At 31.7% G+C, this 15008-nt stretch overlaps 1 protein-coding gene across 1 annotated transcript in view; it reads left to right on the top strand.

Moving 5' to 3' along the window:
- The window catches only part of LOC130231466 (centrosome-associated protein CEP250), a 275795-nt gene that overhangs the window by 148189 nt on the left and 112598 nt on the right, over window positions 1-15008 (top strand). Inside the window, 2 exon segments of the mRNA XM_056460798.1 lie at window positions 7268-7396; window positions 13732-13821. Coding sequence (XP_056316773.1) covers window positions 7268-7396; window positions 13732-13821 — 219 coding nt within the window.

Below are 15008 nucleotides of genomic sequence, written 5' to 3'. Positions count from 1 at the left end.
TTGTTTTTTACTTTATTATTTTTTATTTATATTAATTTTACTTTATTCATTTTATTGTATTATTTTTATATGTTTCTTAATGTTTTTTTTCACTTTTTATTTTATTTTATTAGTTTTTATTTTATTTTATTATTATTGTTTTATTTTATTTCAATGTTTTATTTTATTTGACTTTAGCATTATATTTGATTTTATTTCATTATTTTATTTTATTTGACTTTATCATTATTTTTATTTTATTTGTCATTTTACTTTATTAATTTTGTATTATTTTACTTAATTATTATTTTTTTATTTTATTTTATTTTATTATTATTGTTTTATTTTGTTTCATTATTTTATTTTATTTTACTTTATCATTATTTTTATTTTATTCGTCATTTTACTTTATTAATTTTATTTTATTTTACTTAATTATTATTTTAATTTTAATTTAATTTAGTATTTTCATTCTATTTTATTTTATTTCATTATTTTATTTTACTTTATCATTATTTTTATTTTATTTGTCATTTTACTTTATTTATTTTATTTTACTTAATTATTATTTTTTATTTAATTTTAATTTAGTATTTTTCATTCTATTTTGTTTTATTTTATTTCATTATTTTATTCTAGTTTATTTTAACATTATTTTTTATGGCGGTACAGTGGCACAGTGGGTAGCAAGATTAGAAACTCTGGTACAGGTTAGTTGAATAAGCTAAATTGTCCGTAGTGTATGTGTGTTAATGAGAGTGTATGGGTGTTTCCCAGTGATGGGTTGCAGCTGAAAGGGCATCCGCTGCGTAAAACATATGCTGGATAAGTTGGTGGTTCATTCTGCTGTGACGACCCCTGATTACAGGCACTAAGCAGAAAAGAAAATGAATAAATTAATTATTTTTTATTTTATTTTGTTTTATTTTATTTTATTTTTTTATATATATATATATTTTTTTATTTTAATATTTTATTTTACTTCATCGTTTTTTAATTATATTTGTCATTTTACTTTATTACTTTTATTTTATTATAAAATACTATGTATTTTTTTTTATTTAATATTTTATTTGATTACATTTTATTATTTTATCTTACTTAATCGTTATTCTTTATTTGATCTCTCATTTTAATTTATTATTTTATTTTATTTTACTTAAATATTATTTTTTATTTTACTTTATTATTTTATTTTATTTTACTTAATTATTATTTTTTATTTTACTTTATTATTTTATTTTATTTTACTTAAATATTATTTTTTATTTTACTTTATTATTTTATTTTATTTTACTTAATTATTATTATTTTTATTTAACTTTATTATTTTATTTTATTTTACTTAATTATTATTATTTTTATTTTATTTTATTATTTTATTTTATTTTACTTATATATTATTATTTTTTATTTTACTTTATTATTTTATTTTATTTTACTTAATTATTATTATTTTTATTTTACTTTATTATTTTTATTTTATTTTACTTATTATCCTTTTTAATTTAATTTACTTTATTATTTTATTTTATTTTATTTGTAACGCTTTAGGGTCCTTTAGTTAATGCTATTTTTTATTTTTAATGCTATCCTTTAGTTAATGCTTATTTTAACATGAACAAACAATCAACAATACATTTATTACAGTATTTATTCATCTTCTAACATTGGTTAATGAAATTAATGTCGATTTTTGTTTGTTCATGTTAACTCGCAGTACATTAACTAATGTTAACAAGCACAAATTTTATTTTTCATTAGAAATTTTTGAACTATAATTAATAACTGCTGTGCAAGATTGGTCATATTTAGTTCATGTTAGTAAATACATTAACTAATGAAACCTTATTGTAGAGTTTTTCACATTTTAGTTTATTTATTTATTTATTCTCTCTGTGGAATTGTCTAATCATGCAGATGAAGACTTCATTTTAATCTCTTCTTTGTTTGCTTGTTTGTTTGTTTATTAACAATTTTTTCTTTGAATGAAATTTCATCTAAAACATTCTAATGTAAAAAATACACACAAGTGTATTTTTTAAACTATTAATACACTTTAAGATGGACAGTCTGAATAAAACCGTACTGTAAAGTTTTACCATTTCATTTTATTTCACTCTGTGGAATTGTCTAATCATGACTTTATCTTAATCCATTGTTTGTTTGTTGATTTATTACCAAATTCTCTCTTTTATGAATTAAATTAAAAACATTGTAATGTAACCAGTACACACAACTTTATTTATTTCTTTTGAACCATTACTACACTTTAAGATGGACAGTCTGAATTCAGGACAGTCCATCTTCCCATTCTTATGGACCGTAAAGTCTGTTTATCTGTTTTTACTTAATCACTGTATATTGTGCATAGAATATAGAAACGAATATTTTATTTTATTTTCTGAGGTTACAGCCAGAAGTCAATTGAATTCATATGCATTCATTCAATTGAATGACATATGCATGGTTAATTTGATTTAGATAATAAAGTTCTTAATACCTAATTAAAATAAGTTCAGGCAACATATAGCAATGTATAAATAAGTTAGGTTTAACAAAAAAAGTTAGTTTATCTGACTTGAGTAATTTTAGAAATATTAGTTGGCTCAACTTAATTCTGTTGCATTTGTTTTAAGCAATGTTTTAGTGTTTAATATACTTAAAAAAGGCTGGAAGTTGATTCAATCTAAAATGTCCGATGCAGCCTCTTGCCTCACTTTTTATAAGTTTAAGTTAGATCTAGGTCATACTTTTTACAGTGTACATATGGTCAATGCATCGGAAATGTAGCTGATATAAATGTTGAAGTCATGATAAAAACAAAAACATTTGAAAAGGAATCCTCGTGTAGCAAAAAAGAATGAAAAAGGTTAAATTTGTTAGTTTTGAAATAAAATTCCCCAGTAATAAAGGGTGCCTATTATGCAAAAAAAGCACTTCTATAAGGGATGTTGTGTGGCAACAGTGTGTGAATATAATCAGCCTCTAAGAGTAATTTGTTCATAATTTTATTTATTTATAATCGCACTTCATAAAAACATAAAAACAGCAGAAACACTCTGATTGATATTCTTCCTTTGTACGTGTCATCAGAGGGGGAAAAGCCCCGCCCAATAGTGGCCGTCTCTCCCTCATTAGCATAGGAGGTTAGTTTTGTTTTTGAATCTGCCACTATGCTGACACAAAGGCATTTGTAGCTCCGCCCTCTTTCAAAAAGAGCACAATCTCATTTGAATTTAAAGCGACAGTTACCAAATCGGCACAGTTAAGATCAAAGTCTAAAAGGGGCGGTTTCAAAGAGTTATAAACATTACCTGTGTGTATTTAGAGCTGAAACTTCACAAACACACTCTAGAGACATCATTCTTAGACGTATTTTAAATTTTGTGTAAAGGGACGTAATACAGTAGATCCCCTTTAAAGAAACGCCTAGTGAGTGTTTTGTTGTGATGTTCACATTACCTGATTAACTGGCTCACCTGATGATGTCCTGTGTGAAGCCAGTGTCGTTTCGCAGTGTGTGTGTCCAGGTGAAGTGCAGGTGTGTGTGAGACAGATTCAGTACGGTGGCCATCTCTCTCTCTCTCTCCCCCCTCTCAGGGACCCGCGCAGAGCTTTCCCAATAGATCTTTATTTACAGCACAGGAGTCGGAAACGGCTGGTCAATCCATTTAGCCTAAGGCCACTGATTTGTTCGTATTTACTGCAACACCCAAAGAAAAGCCGAGGTATTTTTCCCTCTCTCCTTCCTATTGATTGGGCTCTTAGAAAATCTGCTCTGCTGTCTAAACACTATTGATCCCCTGCTCTCCTCGCCAGCTCTTGCACCAGTGTATAAAGGGACTGGATGAATTGAAATTTCATTTCCGACAACTTGTTCCCTTTTATTTTTTACTTTTTTTTTTATTCGAACGAGAAGCAAGACTTGTAGCGTCGCTCGACGTGGGTCAATAGCCGCATGAAGGCTGGGGGTAGAGGTTAGTACAGGTGCGCTGCTACTGTTATCCGAGGGTCTTTACTGGATGCATATAGTGCTCCACCATGAGAGCCAAAACTAGCTATTTGTAGAAGTTTTTGTGTGTGTTTAAACATACAGTGAAAGGGAAAATGTGAAAATGCTAATCCTTTTTAAGATTTTTCCAAGTGCTGTTTAATGGACACATTTTAAAACATAATACACTGAAAAAACAACTCATAAGATTTACTTTAAAAATATTCCAAACAATTTGCACTGAAGTTTGAGGGAACGTTGTATGACTAGAGTTTAGTTTAGATGAGATTTGATTTGAAAACACATTCTCAAATTGACAGACTTTTTAAAACTTTTCATTCAGATTCTCATGCTGATAATGTAGTAATTAAAACATTTATATGGTAGGATCTTTTGTCTTTCTCATTGTGGATATTTTGTTTTTCACACTCTGAATTGTTTTGTTTTTTACTTTATTATTATTAATTTATATTAATTTTACTTTATTCATTTTATTGTATTATTTTTATATGTTTTTAAATGTTTTTTTTCACTTTTTATTTTATTTCATTAGTTTTTATTTTATTTTATTATTATTGTTTTATTTTATTTCAATGTTTTATTTTATTTGACTTTAGCATTATATTGGATTTTATTTCATTATTTTATTTTATTTTACTTTCTCATTATTTTTATTTCATTTGTCATTTTACTTTATTAATTTAATTTTATTTTATTTTACTTTATCATTATTTTTATTTTATTTGTCATTTTACTTTATTAATTTTATTTTTATTTTACTTAATTATTATTTTAATTTAATTTAATTTAGTATTTTTCATTATATTTTATGCTATTTTATTTAATTATTTATTTTATTTTACTTTATCATTATTTTTATTTTATTTGTCATTTTACTTTATTAATTTTATATTACTTTACTTAATTATTATTTTTTATTTTATTTTAATTTAGTATTTTTCGTTCTATTTTATGTTATTTTATTTCATTATTTTATTTTATTTTACTTTCTCATTATTTTTATTTTATTTGTCATTTTACTTTATTTATTTTATTTTACTTAATTTTTATTTTTTATTTTATTTTAATTTAGTATTTTTTGTTCTATTTTATGTTATTTTATTTCATTATTTTATTTTATTTTACTTTCTCATTATTTTTATTTTATTTGTCATTTTACTTTATTTATTTTATTTTACTTAATTATTATTTTTTATTTTATTTTAATTTAGTATTTTTCATTCTATTTTGTTTTATTTTATTTCATTATTTTATTCTTGTTTATTTTAACATTATTTTTATGAAAAAACAACTCATAAGATTTACTAAAAAAATATTCAGAACAATTTGCACGAGCACATTTCAAGTCAATTTTAATAGTTCATATCAAGTACAATTAACTTGTGAATATCATGTAAAATTTACTTAATGTTGTATCCTAACACTCCTAAATTAATTAAGTAAAAGTTCATTGATTATTCCGCCGCTGAGACTGCAGCTCTGCACAAGACGTTTGGCCAGCGGAGAAATTAAAATGGTCGTGCCCAACTGAGCCTGGTTTCTCTCAAGGTTTTTTTTTTCTTCACTTTCGCCATTTAGTCGCCACTAGCTTGCATGGTTCGGGATCTGTAGAGCTTTGCATCGTTGGATTTGCTCTTCAGTGTTTGGACTCTCAGTAGTGATTATTAAACTGAGCTAAACTGAACTGAACTACACTGTTCCAATTTACTATGACCTTTTATGTGAAGCTGCTTTGACACAATCTACATTGTATAAGCGCTATATAAATAAAGATGAATTGAATTGAATTGAATTATTTTTAATTTTGAGCCTATATTTATTTAAATCAATTAAGTAATGCCAAATTCTTGTTTTAGCAGAAGGAACATTCCTTTAATCAATTAAAACAATTTAAATCAATTTAAATCAAATAAATCTTATTAGTTACTAATTAGTACATTTGGCGTAACTTAATTTAAATAAGTTTACACAGGTTCCCACTGATTTGAATTGGGTTATTTAACTTTATTTTAAGCAAATTGAACATATAGGTGTTTAAAAATGCTTACTGATCTCAGAGCTAGTGTTAGCACAGCTATGGCTTTGGAGCTAAGCGTCAAAAACATTAATGCTTCTAATAAAAATGCCAAGATCCAAAGCATGGGAGCTACTCTTCTGCAAGGCGGTAACCTCAAAAACGTACTTAAAACATTTTTAAATCTTTAGACTAATGAAGATTAGACTCTAACAAGTCTTTCTCTCAAATTTAAACATCTAAGATAGCTTTTATTTCCAAAATATTCTCCTCTTAATTCAATTCAAAGCATGCTGTGAACTACACATCCATTATGACATTCATTCATTTATTCATTTCTTTTCGGAACATGCAAACTCCACACAGAAATGCCAACTCACCCAGCCGAGGCTCGAACCAGTGACCTTCTTGCTGTAAGGCAATCATGCCGCACACTGCGCCACCATGACACCCATCCATTATGACATTAATTCATTCATTTTCTTTTGAGCATAGTCCCTTTATTAATCTGGGGTCACCACAGCGGAATGAACTGCCAACTTATCCAGCATAAGTTTTATAAACGGCGGATGCCCTTCCAGCTGCAACCCATCACTGGGAAACACACATTCACACTCATGCACTACGGACAATTTAGCCTATCCAATTCTCCTGTACCACATGTCTTTGGACTTGTGGGGGAAACCGGAGCACCCAGGGGAAACCCACGGAAACACAGGGAGAACATGCAAACTCCACACAGAAATGCCAACTGACCCAGCCGGGGCTCGAACCAGTGACCTTCTTGCTTTGAGGCGAACGAGCTACCCACTGCGCCACCGTGCTCATTATGAAAATTTACTTAATATTACTTGGTTTGGAACGATTAGAAAATATTTAAATATTACGGCTGTGGTTCAGTGATTCACATGCTGGAATAGTTGGCAATTCATTCCACTGTGGTGACCTCTGAAATAGAGACTAAGCCGAAGGAAAATGAATGAATGAAAAGTTATTGAATATTAATATTTAACTTGGTGAACTGGGTAAGTCTTTATACAGCAGTGGTTTGTTGAAAAAAAAAATCTTAAGGACTAATAATGGTGTCCTTCATTTATATAAACAAATGAGCATTATTTATCGATTTTATTAAGATTTTAAGACTTTCTCCAGAAGAAAAAAGTGAAAAATAATAAAAACAATTCACAGGGGTGCTAATAATTTTGCCTTCAACTGTACAGTATGTGTGATCCATAATGTGTGTGTGTGTTTAACTACAGGATTTGCGAGGTCTCCGGAAAGCACAAGAAGAGCTGACAGTGCGAGAGAAAGAGTGGCAGAAAGAGAGATCTTTCCTTCAGGAGCAGCTTAACAACCTCAGAAAGGAGCTCCACAGTGCCACCATCAGGGTACTGCCGCTCAATCTTTCTTCACATTACGTGGATTGTTTTCACATTCACAGAGTTCTCAGAAGCCATCATAGTCAGGTGAACTTATGTAGCGGTGAAGGGAATCTAAAATGTATGCCTTTGCTGTGTTTCCATTTGCTCCAGTAGCTAAATAAAAAGTCTGCAATAGGGTTTCTATTACGCTTAGATTTTCACAGATCATAGCTCTTTGGATGTTCTCCCCGTGTTGTTGCAGGTTTCCTCCGGGTGCTCCGGTTTCCCCCACAGTCCAAAGACATGCGCTATAGGTGAATTGGGCAAGCTAAATTGTCTATGGTGTATGTGTGTGAATGAGAGTGTATGGGTGTTTCCCAGTGATGGGTTGCAGCTGGAAGGGCATTCCCTGCGTGAAACATATGCTGGATAAGTTGGCGGTTCATTCCGATGTGGCGACCCCTGATTAATGAAGGGACTAAGCCGAAAAAAAAATAAATGAATGAATGAAAGTTGGCGGTTCATTCTGCTGTGGTGACTCCTGATTAATAAAGGGACTAAGCCGAATGAAAATGAATCAGTTGTGTATAGGGTGGAAAGTTTACTGTATAAATATAGTAAACCTGCAGTTATACAGTATATAGTGTCCTTTCAAAATGATGATGTGTATGTGGATACATATACATTCTCAATGAAGTTTACTAAGTGTTGTCCTCAGGGGGTGGGCTTCATCTCTTCGATTTAAATGTATAGCACTTTTACAATGTAGATTACGTCAAAGTAGCTTAACATAGTTGACCTTCTAGTAAATTGAAACTGCCTCAGTCCAGTTTTCACAGATGAAGTTCAGTTAAGTATAATGTAAATGTCACTGCTGAAAGCCCAAACACTGAAGAGCAAATCCAACGATGCGTATCTAAGTCCCAAATTAAGCAAGCCAGTGGCCAAAGCGACAAGGAACAAACTTTACCAATTGATGAAAGTGAAGGAAAAATTAAATAAGGGATTGGTGACTTCGAATCTGGAGGGCCATTGTCCTTAATCCCAATCCAACACACCTGAACAAGCAGATCAATGGCCATTATTTTATAGTGCCGTGCAACTGACATCTCTGTGCATTGTAGGATGTAATAAAGGGTGGATGTGTTCTCAAGCATTGGATCTTTTGTCCTTGCAGCATCATCAGTGACTGCCAAAGTTCATTTCCGATACTCAAAACCACAAGTACAGAAGTCTGAGAATGAGAAAATTAGATGGTGAATGTATACATTCACATAAATATTTTAATAAATGCACAAACACATGAAAAATGCATTTATTTTCCAAAATTCAGATCAAAATATAGTTTTATTTGTACTGTTTGAAGGTAACGGAAATTTTTAGAGACATACAAACCTTTAAAATTACAATTAAAGCCATACAATAATACTATTAATACTAATTAATACTCCTAATACTAATACTATAAAGTCAAAACATAACAGTACAGTACAGTTGCATTCACTTCAAAACACAGCGTTTACTTCAAAAATAAATGTTCAATTTATAAATTTATTTACTGGACATCCTAAAGAAAGATTTATTGTACTTCAAATACAACTATATGAAGATTTATGTGTATATTTATTTATTTATTGTCTATTTTTTGTGTAAAATATTTATTTATTATTAAGTCTATAACAAATGTCTGTCAGAGGTATAAATCTTTGAGGTATGAAAAACCTTAAATTGATATATCTGAGCGCATTGGTAAATATGTGTTCTTATTTCAATCATAAAGCCATTTATTTCAGCATGTTATAATAATAATAATAATAATAATAATAATAATAATAATAATAATTATTATTATTATTATTATTATTATTATTAATATTATTATTATTATTATTATTATTAATATTATTATTATTATGATTATTATTATTATTATTATTATTATTATTATTATTATTATTATTATTATTATTATTCATTTTGTTTTCGGCTTAGTCCCTTTATTAATCTGGGGTCGTCACAGCGGAATGACCCGCCAACTTATCCAGCATATGTTTTACGCAGTGGATGCCCTTCCAGCTGCAACCCATCCCTGGGAAAAGTCCATACACACAAATACACTACAGACATTTTATTATTATTATTATTATTATTATTATTATTATTATTATTATTATTATTATTATTATTATATGAATGCGAGAGTGTACTGGATGTTTCCCAGTACTGGAAGGGCACTCGCTGTGTGGAACAAATGCTGGATAAGTTGGCGGTTCATTCTGCTGTGGCGACCCCAGATAAATAAGGGACTAAGCCGAAGGAAAATGAATTAATGAGTTCTCATGACATTATAATATAATTATTTGAAATACAGTATGTAATTTAAAATGATGTAAAATAATAGATGAAAGAATTACTCTTTCCTTCAATTTCTTTATTTTAACATTTTTTATTATTATATTAACATTAAACTTACCTTCATTAATCCTGCCCCAAAATAATAGAGAGAGTTATTGTCTAACTCAAGAGAGAAATGTCTACTGTGCCAATATTTTCATGCATTACCTCCAGCTCACATAACAGCATTAACTAGTTGTCTGTAATTTAATGCCAAGGTGATAAAACACAAACTATATTAATGTACAAGTAAAAAAAAAGTTGCTAGATTTACAATGTTAATAAATGTTAATAAATGTGTCATCATAGTCGGTGAAAAGTGTCCATTTGGCTAAAAAGGGGGAAGGCCCTGTTTTAATTATCATAAATATTGATATAACGACCATGATCCCACCCCACATTCCATTTCCAGCTCTTAATGCTGATGCATATTTTAATAGATTACCATTACCACTGTCGTAACTCTTATTACGGTAAACGTAATTACGACAGAATTATTATTTTCATCCCCTGCAGCCATTTTGCCAATTTTTTTCCCATCCGGTTGTAAACCGTCTCCACGACCGCCTTCCCAAAAATAAAAAGTCTACAGTTGTGTTTCTATTACTTTCAGATTTTCACAGGTCATAGCTCTTTGCCCACCATAAACTAATCATTCATTCATTCATTCTTTTTTTTCGGCTTAGTCCATTTATTAATCAGTGGTCGCCACAGCGAAATGAACCGCCAACTTATCCAGTATATGTTTTACACAGCGGATGCCCTTCCAGCTGCAACCCAACACTGGGAAATACCCATACACCCTTGCATTCACACACACTCATACACTACAGGCAATTTAGCTCCACACAGAAATGCCAACTGACCCAGCTGGGGCTCAAACCAGCGACCTTCCTGCTGTGAGGCGATTGTGCTACCCACTGCGCCACCATGACACCCCATAATTCAAATTTATGACAGTATTTCCTCATCAGTTATGATTTTTTTTCCAGGATTCAATGTTTTATTATTATACAGTAGGTGACTGTGTTACTGTATATTGATTCAGTTTGTTTGTATAAATGAGCGCATTATTATTTCATAGTAAAATTCAGAAAAGTTAAGTAGTTGTGTATAGGGCGGATGGGTTATGAACATAGTTAACCTGCAGTTATACAGTATATAGTGTCCTTTCAAAAAAGTTATGTACTGTTATTGCCAAAATAGTTGAAAATTTTCTAGAAAATGAAGTATTTGTTGGCAATGGATGGCAACAAAGCGCTCAAAAGTTCTGAAGTGGCCAGCCATGAGTGCAGATCTAAATCGCATTGAACACCTGTGGAGAGATCTTAAAATTGCTGTTGGGAAAAGGCGCCCTTCCAATATGAGAGAGCAATTTGCAAAGGAAGAGTGGTCCAAAATACCCAACCCAGGCTCATTCTGAAAATGTAGCCCTACAGTATATACATTTCTGAAAAGTGCAAAATATGTCCCAGGAGGCACGTTTTTTGTCGTTTTTGTTTTCGTGAATCCACCAGAGGCCGCTGTTTATGCTTTTTGAGATCTCAAATTTCTTCCGCGAGTTGAATTCGCGCCTGCTGTTCTTGCGTAAATCCACTAGAGGCCGATGTCGACTGACTAATTTACTGACAGACCAACCAAGAACATCAGAACATCACGCGATGTCTGCAGAAGTCATTTTTGGTGGAGACAAGCAGACATTATCACTGTTTGTACTGGGTCAGTCGGGTAGGTGATACCATAGAATACACAGACATGTTACTTTTTGAATGAGGAAAATGTAATGGTCAATATGGTGAATAAAGCCCCGCCTACTAGTACAGAAGCCAATCATCGATCACTCTAGCCTAACGATTCTCCGGGGGAAGGGCTCAAACCAGATGTGTGATTAAGATGTTTAGAAATGAAACTAAATAGACAGTTGTTGTTTAATTGTATCGCTGATTCCTATTATGAAATTTAATAATAAACTTGGCAAGCAGTTTTGGAGAATTAGGAATTTTGCAGGCGTTTCAAAGATGGCTACCGAGTGAAATGACTTGCCTTAAAGGGACTTACAAGGTAATACACAGACATACACACATGATTGAACGTTATGAAGACTAAAATTTGTTGTAAAGTTGGCAGTTCACTTCCATTATTTGGTACGATAACATTCAAATCAGAAATGAACCGTACCAGAGTTCGTACGAACCGTATCCCAGACCACCTCTTTCAGGCGGACTCGAGTACAGTTTACGGGTTCAGAAGACAACCTTCACACTAGCTAAATGTACCATACTCTGACGTCAAATGAACCCGGGTGCAGACCAATAGTGCTAGTGTGAAAGCACCCTAAGTTAACTTAATTGTTTTTACAAGTTTAAGTGGATTGAACATAAAGCAATCGAGTTGTCCCAAAAAAAAACATTAAGGATTGTGTAGATTCAGCTCATTTTAGATAAGTAGTTTGAACAAGCAGCAAAAATAATTATTGGAGTGTATGTTTATAATACATGTGGTATATATATATATATATATATATATATATATATATATATATATATATATATATATATATATATATATATATATATATATATATATATATATATATATATATATATATATATATATATATATATATATATATATATATATATACATACAGTTGAAGTCAGAATTATTAGCCCCCTTGATTTATTAGCCCCCCTGTTGATTTTTTCCCCAATTTCTATTGAACAGAGAGATTTTTTTCAACACATTTCTAAACATAATAGTTTTGATAACTCATTTCTAATAACTGATTTATTTTATCTTTGCCATGATGACAGTAAATAATATTTGACTAGATATTTTTCAGGACACTTCTATACAGCTTAAAGTGACATTTAAAGGCTTAACTATGTTAATTAGGTTAACTAGGCAGGTTTGGGTAATTAGGCAAGTTATTGTATAATGATGGTTTGTTCTGTAGACTATCGAAATATATATATAGCTTATAGGGGCTAATAATTTTGACCTTGAAATGAGGTTTAAAAAATAAAAACTGCTTTTATTCTAGCCAAAATAAAACAAATAAGACTTTTTTGAAGAAAAAATATTATCAGACATACTGTGAAAATTTCCTTGCTCTGTTAAACATCATTTGCTAAATATTTAAAAAAGAAAAAAATAATCAAAGGGGGGCTAATAATTCTAACTTCAACTATATATATATATATATATATATATATATATATATATATATATATATATATATATATATATATATATATATATATATATATATATATATATATAAAAGATGCATATTTTTATAGATTACCATTACCACTGTCGTAACTCTTATTATGGTAAACCTAATTACGACAGAATTATTATTTTCATCCCCTGCAGCCATTTTGCCATTTTTTTCCCTCCGCTTGCTTCATACTCGGCGACCCCCCTCCCAAAACGTCGACCCGTTGATAAAGATAAACACGAAAACATCGTCCGTGCCTGTATGACACTCCATCTGAATTGCATATCCACCTCGCCGCTGAGATTGTCATAAGCCGTATTAAGAAAAATGGTCACGCGGTTTGACACAAATTGGAAAATGACATTTGGAAAGCGCCTGCCGCGGTTGGAAATTAGAGATATTAAAATTATAAATCAATGTCTGGGTAGAAGGGGAGGATGGGGGTTAAAGGTCCCCTCGTGACTGGGGCTAATCTAAACCCACCGGGCTTTGATTGTTCATCCGCTGTCCACTCGTAAAAAGGCGAAACAGAGGATATTGTGTCTTTTTTTTCTATGGAGTCAAGTCAGCTTATTTAGCAGCTCCCACACCACAACCTGCTAATGGATCATCTCAAAGGTGTGATATGCATTATGCAAAGGCATCCGCTTGACACTTTTAACGAAGTCTTTCCTCCCTGTGCGTCTCACCTTCAGTTGTCTTTGTTCGTGTGTGTGCGTGTGTGCGTGTGTGTGTGTGTGTGTAGGAAGAAGAACACCGACTGAAAGTGCTGCAGATTGATGAACTCCAAAGAGAGGTTGACAAGACGCTGGCAGTGCTGGAAAAGGAGAGGGAGGTCAGCAAAGCCCTTCTTAATAGCCTCCTGTACACAGACAAGCGCTTTTTACGTGTGTCATGCTAAAATGTAATGTCAGACTACATTTTTCTGACAAATCATCTGATGGAGGGTGCCATTGTGATTCGTAAATGGCGATGGGCATCGAGACAAATCGACTCGGCAGACACACAACGTCATAAGATGTTAATATTAGGTTAGATTTAGGTCACCAGCATCTAAGGACAATGCTATCTTGATGTCATCTAATGATGTTGATATTTGGTTGATTTTAGGTTGTGTTGGAAAGTGACCAACGTCGAGCCAACATCTTAAACCAACGCCATATTGACATAAAATACTGACATTTATTCGTCAGATATGGCAACCAAAATCCAACATCTGATAGACGTCATATTGGTAATGTCCATGCAACGTCAAGCTGTATCATCATTAACACCAAACATTTTATTGGTTTTAGGTTGCGTTGTAAAGTAACCAAAATGTAATGTACGTGTAATGTTTGACCAAACAAAATGCAACACCCCCTCGATGTTGGGGTAGCAACGTCAATCTGATGTCTTGTTGACGTTGACATTATTGGTCACATTTACATTAAGGTTCTATTGAGTTTCTCAATCCCTGTCCTTGCGCATAGCCGAGCTGCATATTTTTTTGCATGGCTCTCTTATTTAAACATTTGATTTGGAGAATCAGATTGTTATAACACAGCACTACTCGGTGTGCAGTTTCCTAGTCTCTTTTAATTCATTGCTCTCTTCCTAAGTATGAGAAACCTTTATGTAATGGAAGCCAGCTAGCGAAATGCTATGCAGGTAAACTTCACTCCATTGACCTCAAAAGGTACTCTAGCGACAGACGCTAGAGGCCATGGTCTTTTGCCTCCTTGTTAGAGCAACCGACTCCATGGAAAGAATCTTCAGTTCGATCCCAGGTCAGACCGGGTTGGGTGCAAAAGGACCAGTGTGTTACATGTGGGGTCTCGTCCGGGATGGGAGTGAGGTTTATGGGGGTGAGTGTAACGTAAACCAGTTAGTGAAGTGCTATGCAGGTAAACCTCACTCCTCTGACCTCAGAAGGTGCTCTAGCGACAAACGATAGAGGCCATGATCTTTGGTTTCCTTGTATGAGCAACCAACTCTCATGCAAAGAATCTCCAGTTCGATCCTAGCTCAGACCAGGTTGGG

Source organism: Danio aesculapii, chromosome 7 (assembly GCF_903798145.1).
Source record: "Danio aesculapii chromosome 7, fDanAes4.1, whole genome shotgun sequence".
Lineage (NCBI taxonomy): Eukaryota > Metazoa > Chordata > Actinopteri > Cypriniformes > Danionidae > Danio > Danio aesculapii.
The sequence above is the reverse complement of the archived record's forward strand: the minus strand, read 5'-3'. Positions and strand labels throughout refer to the sequence as shown.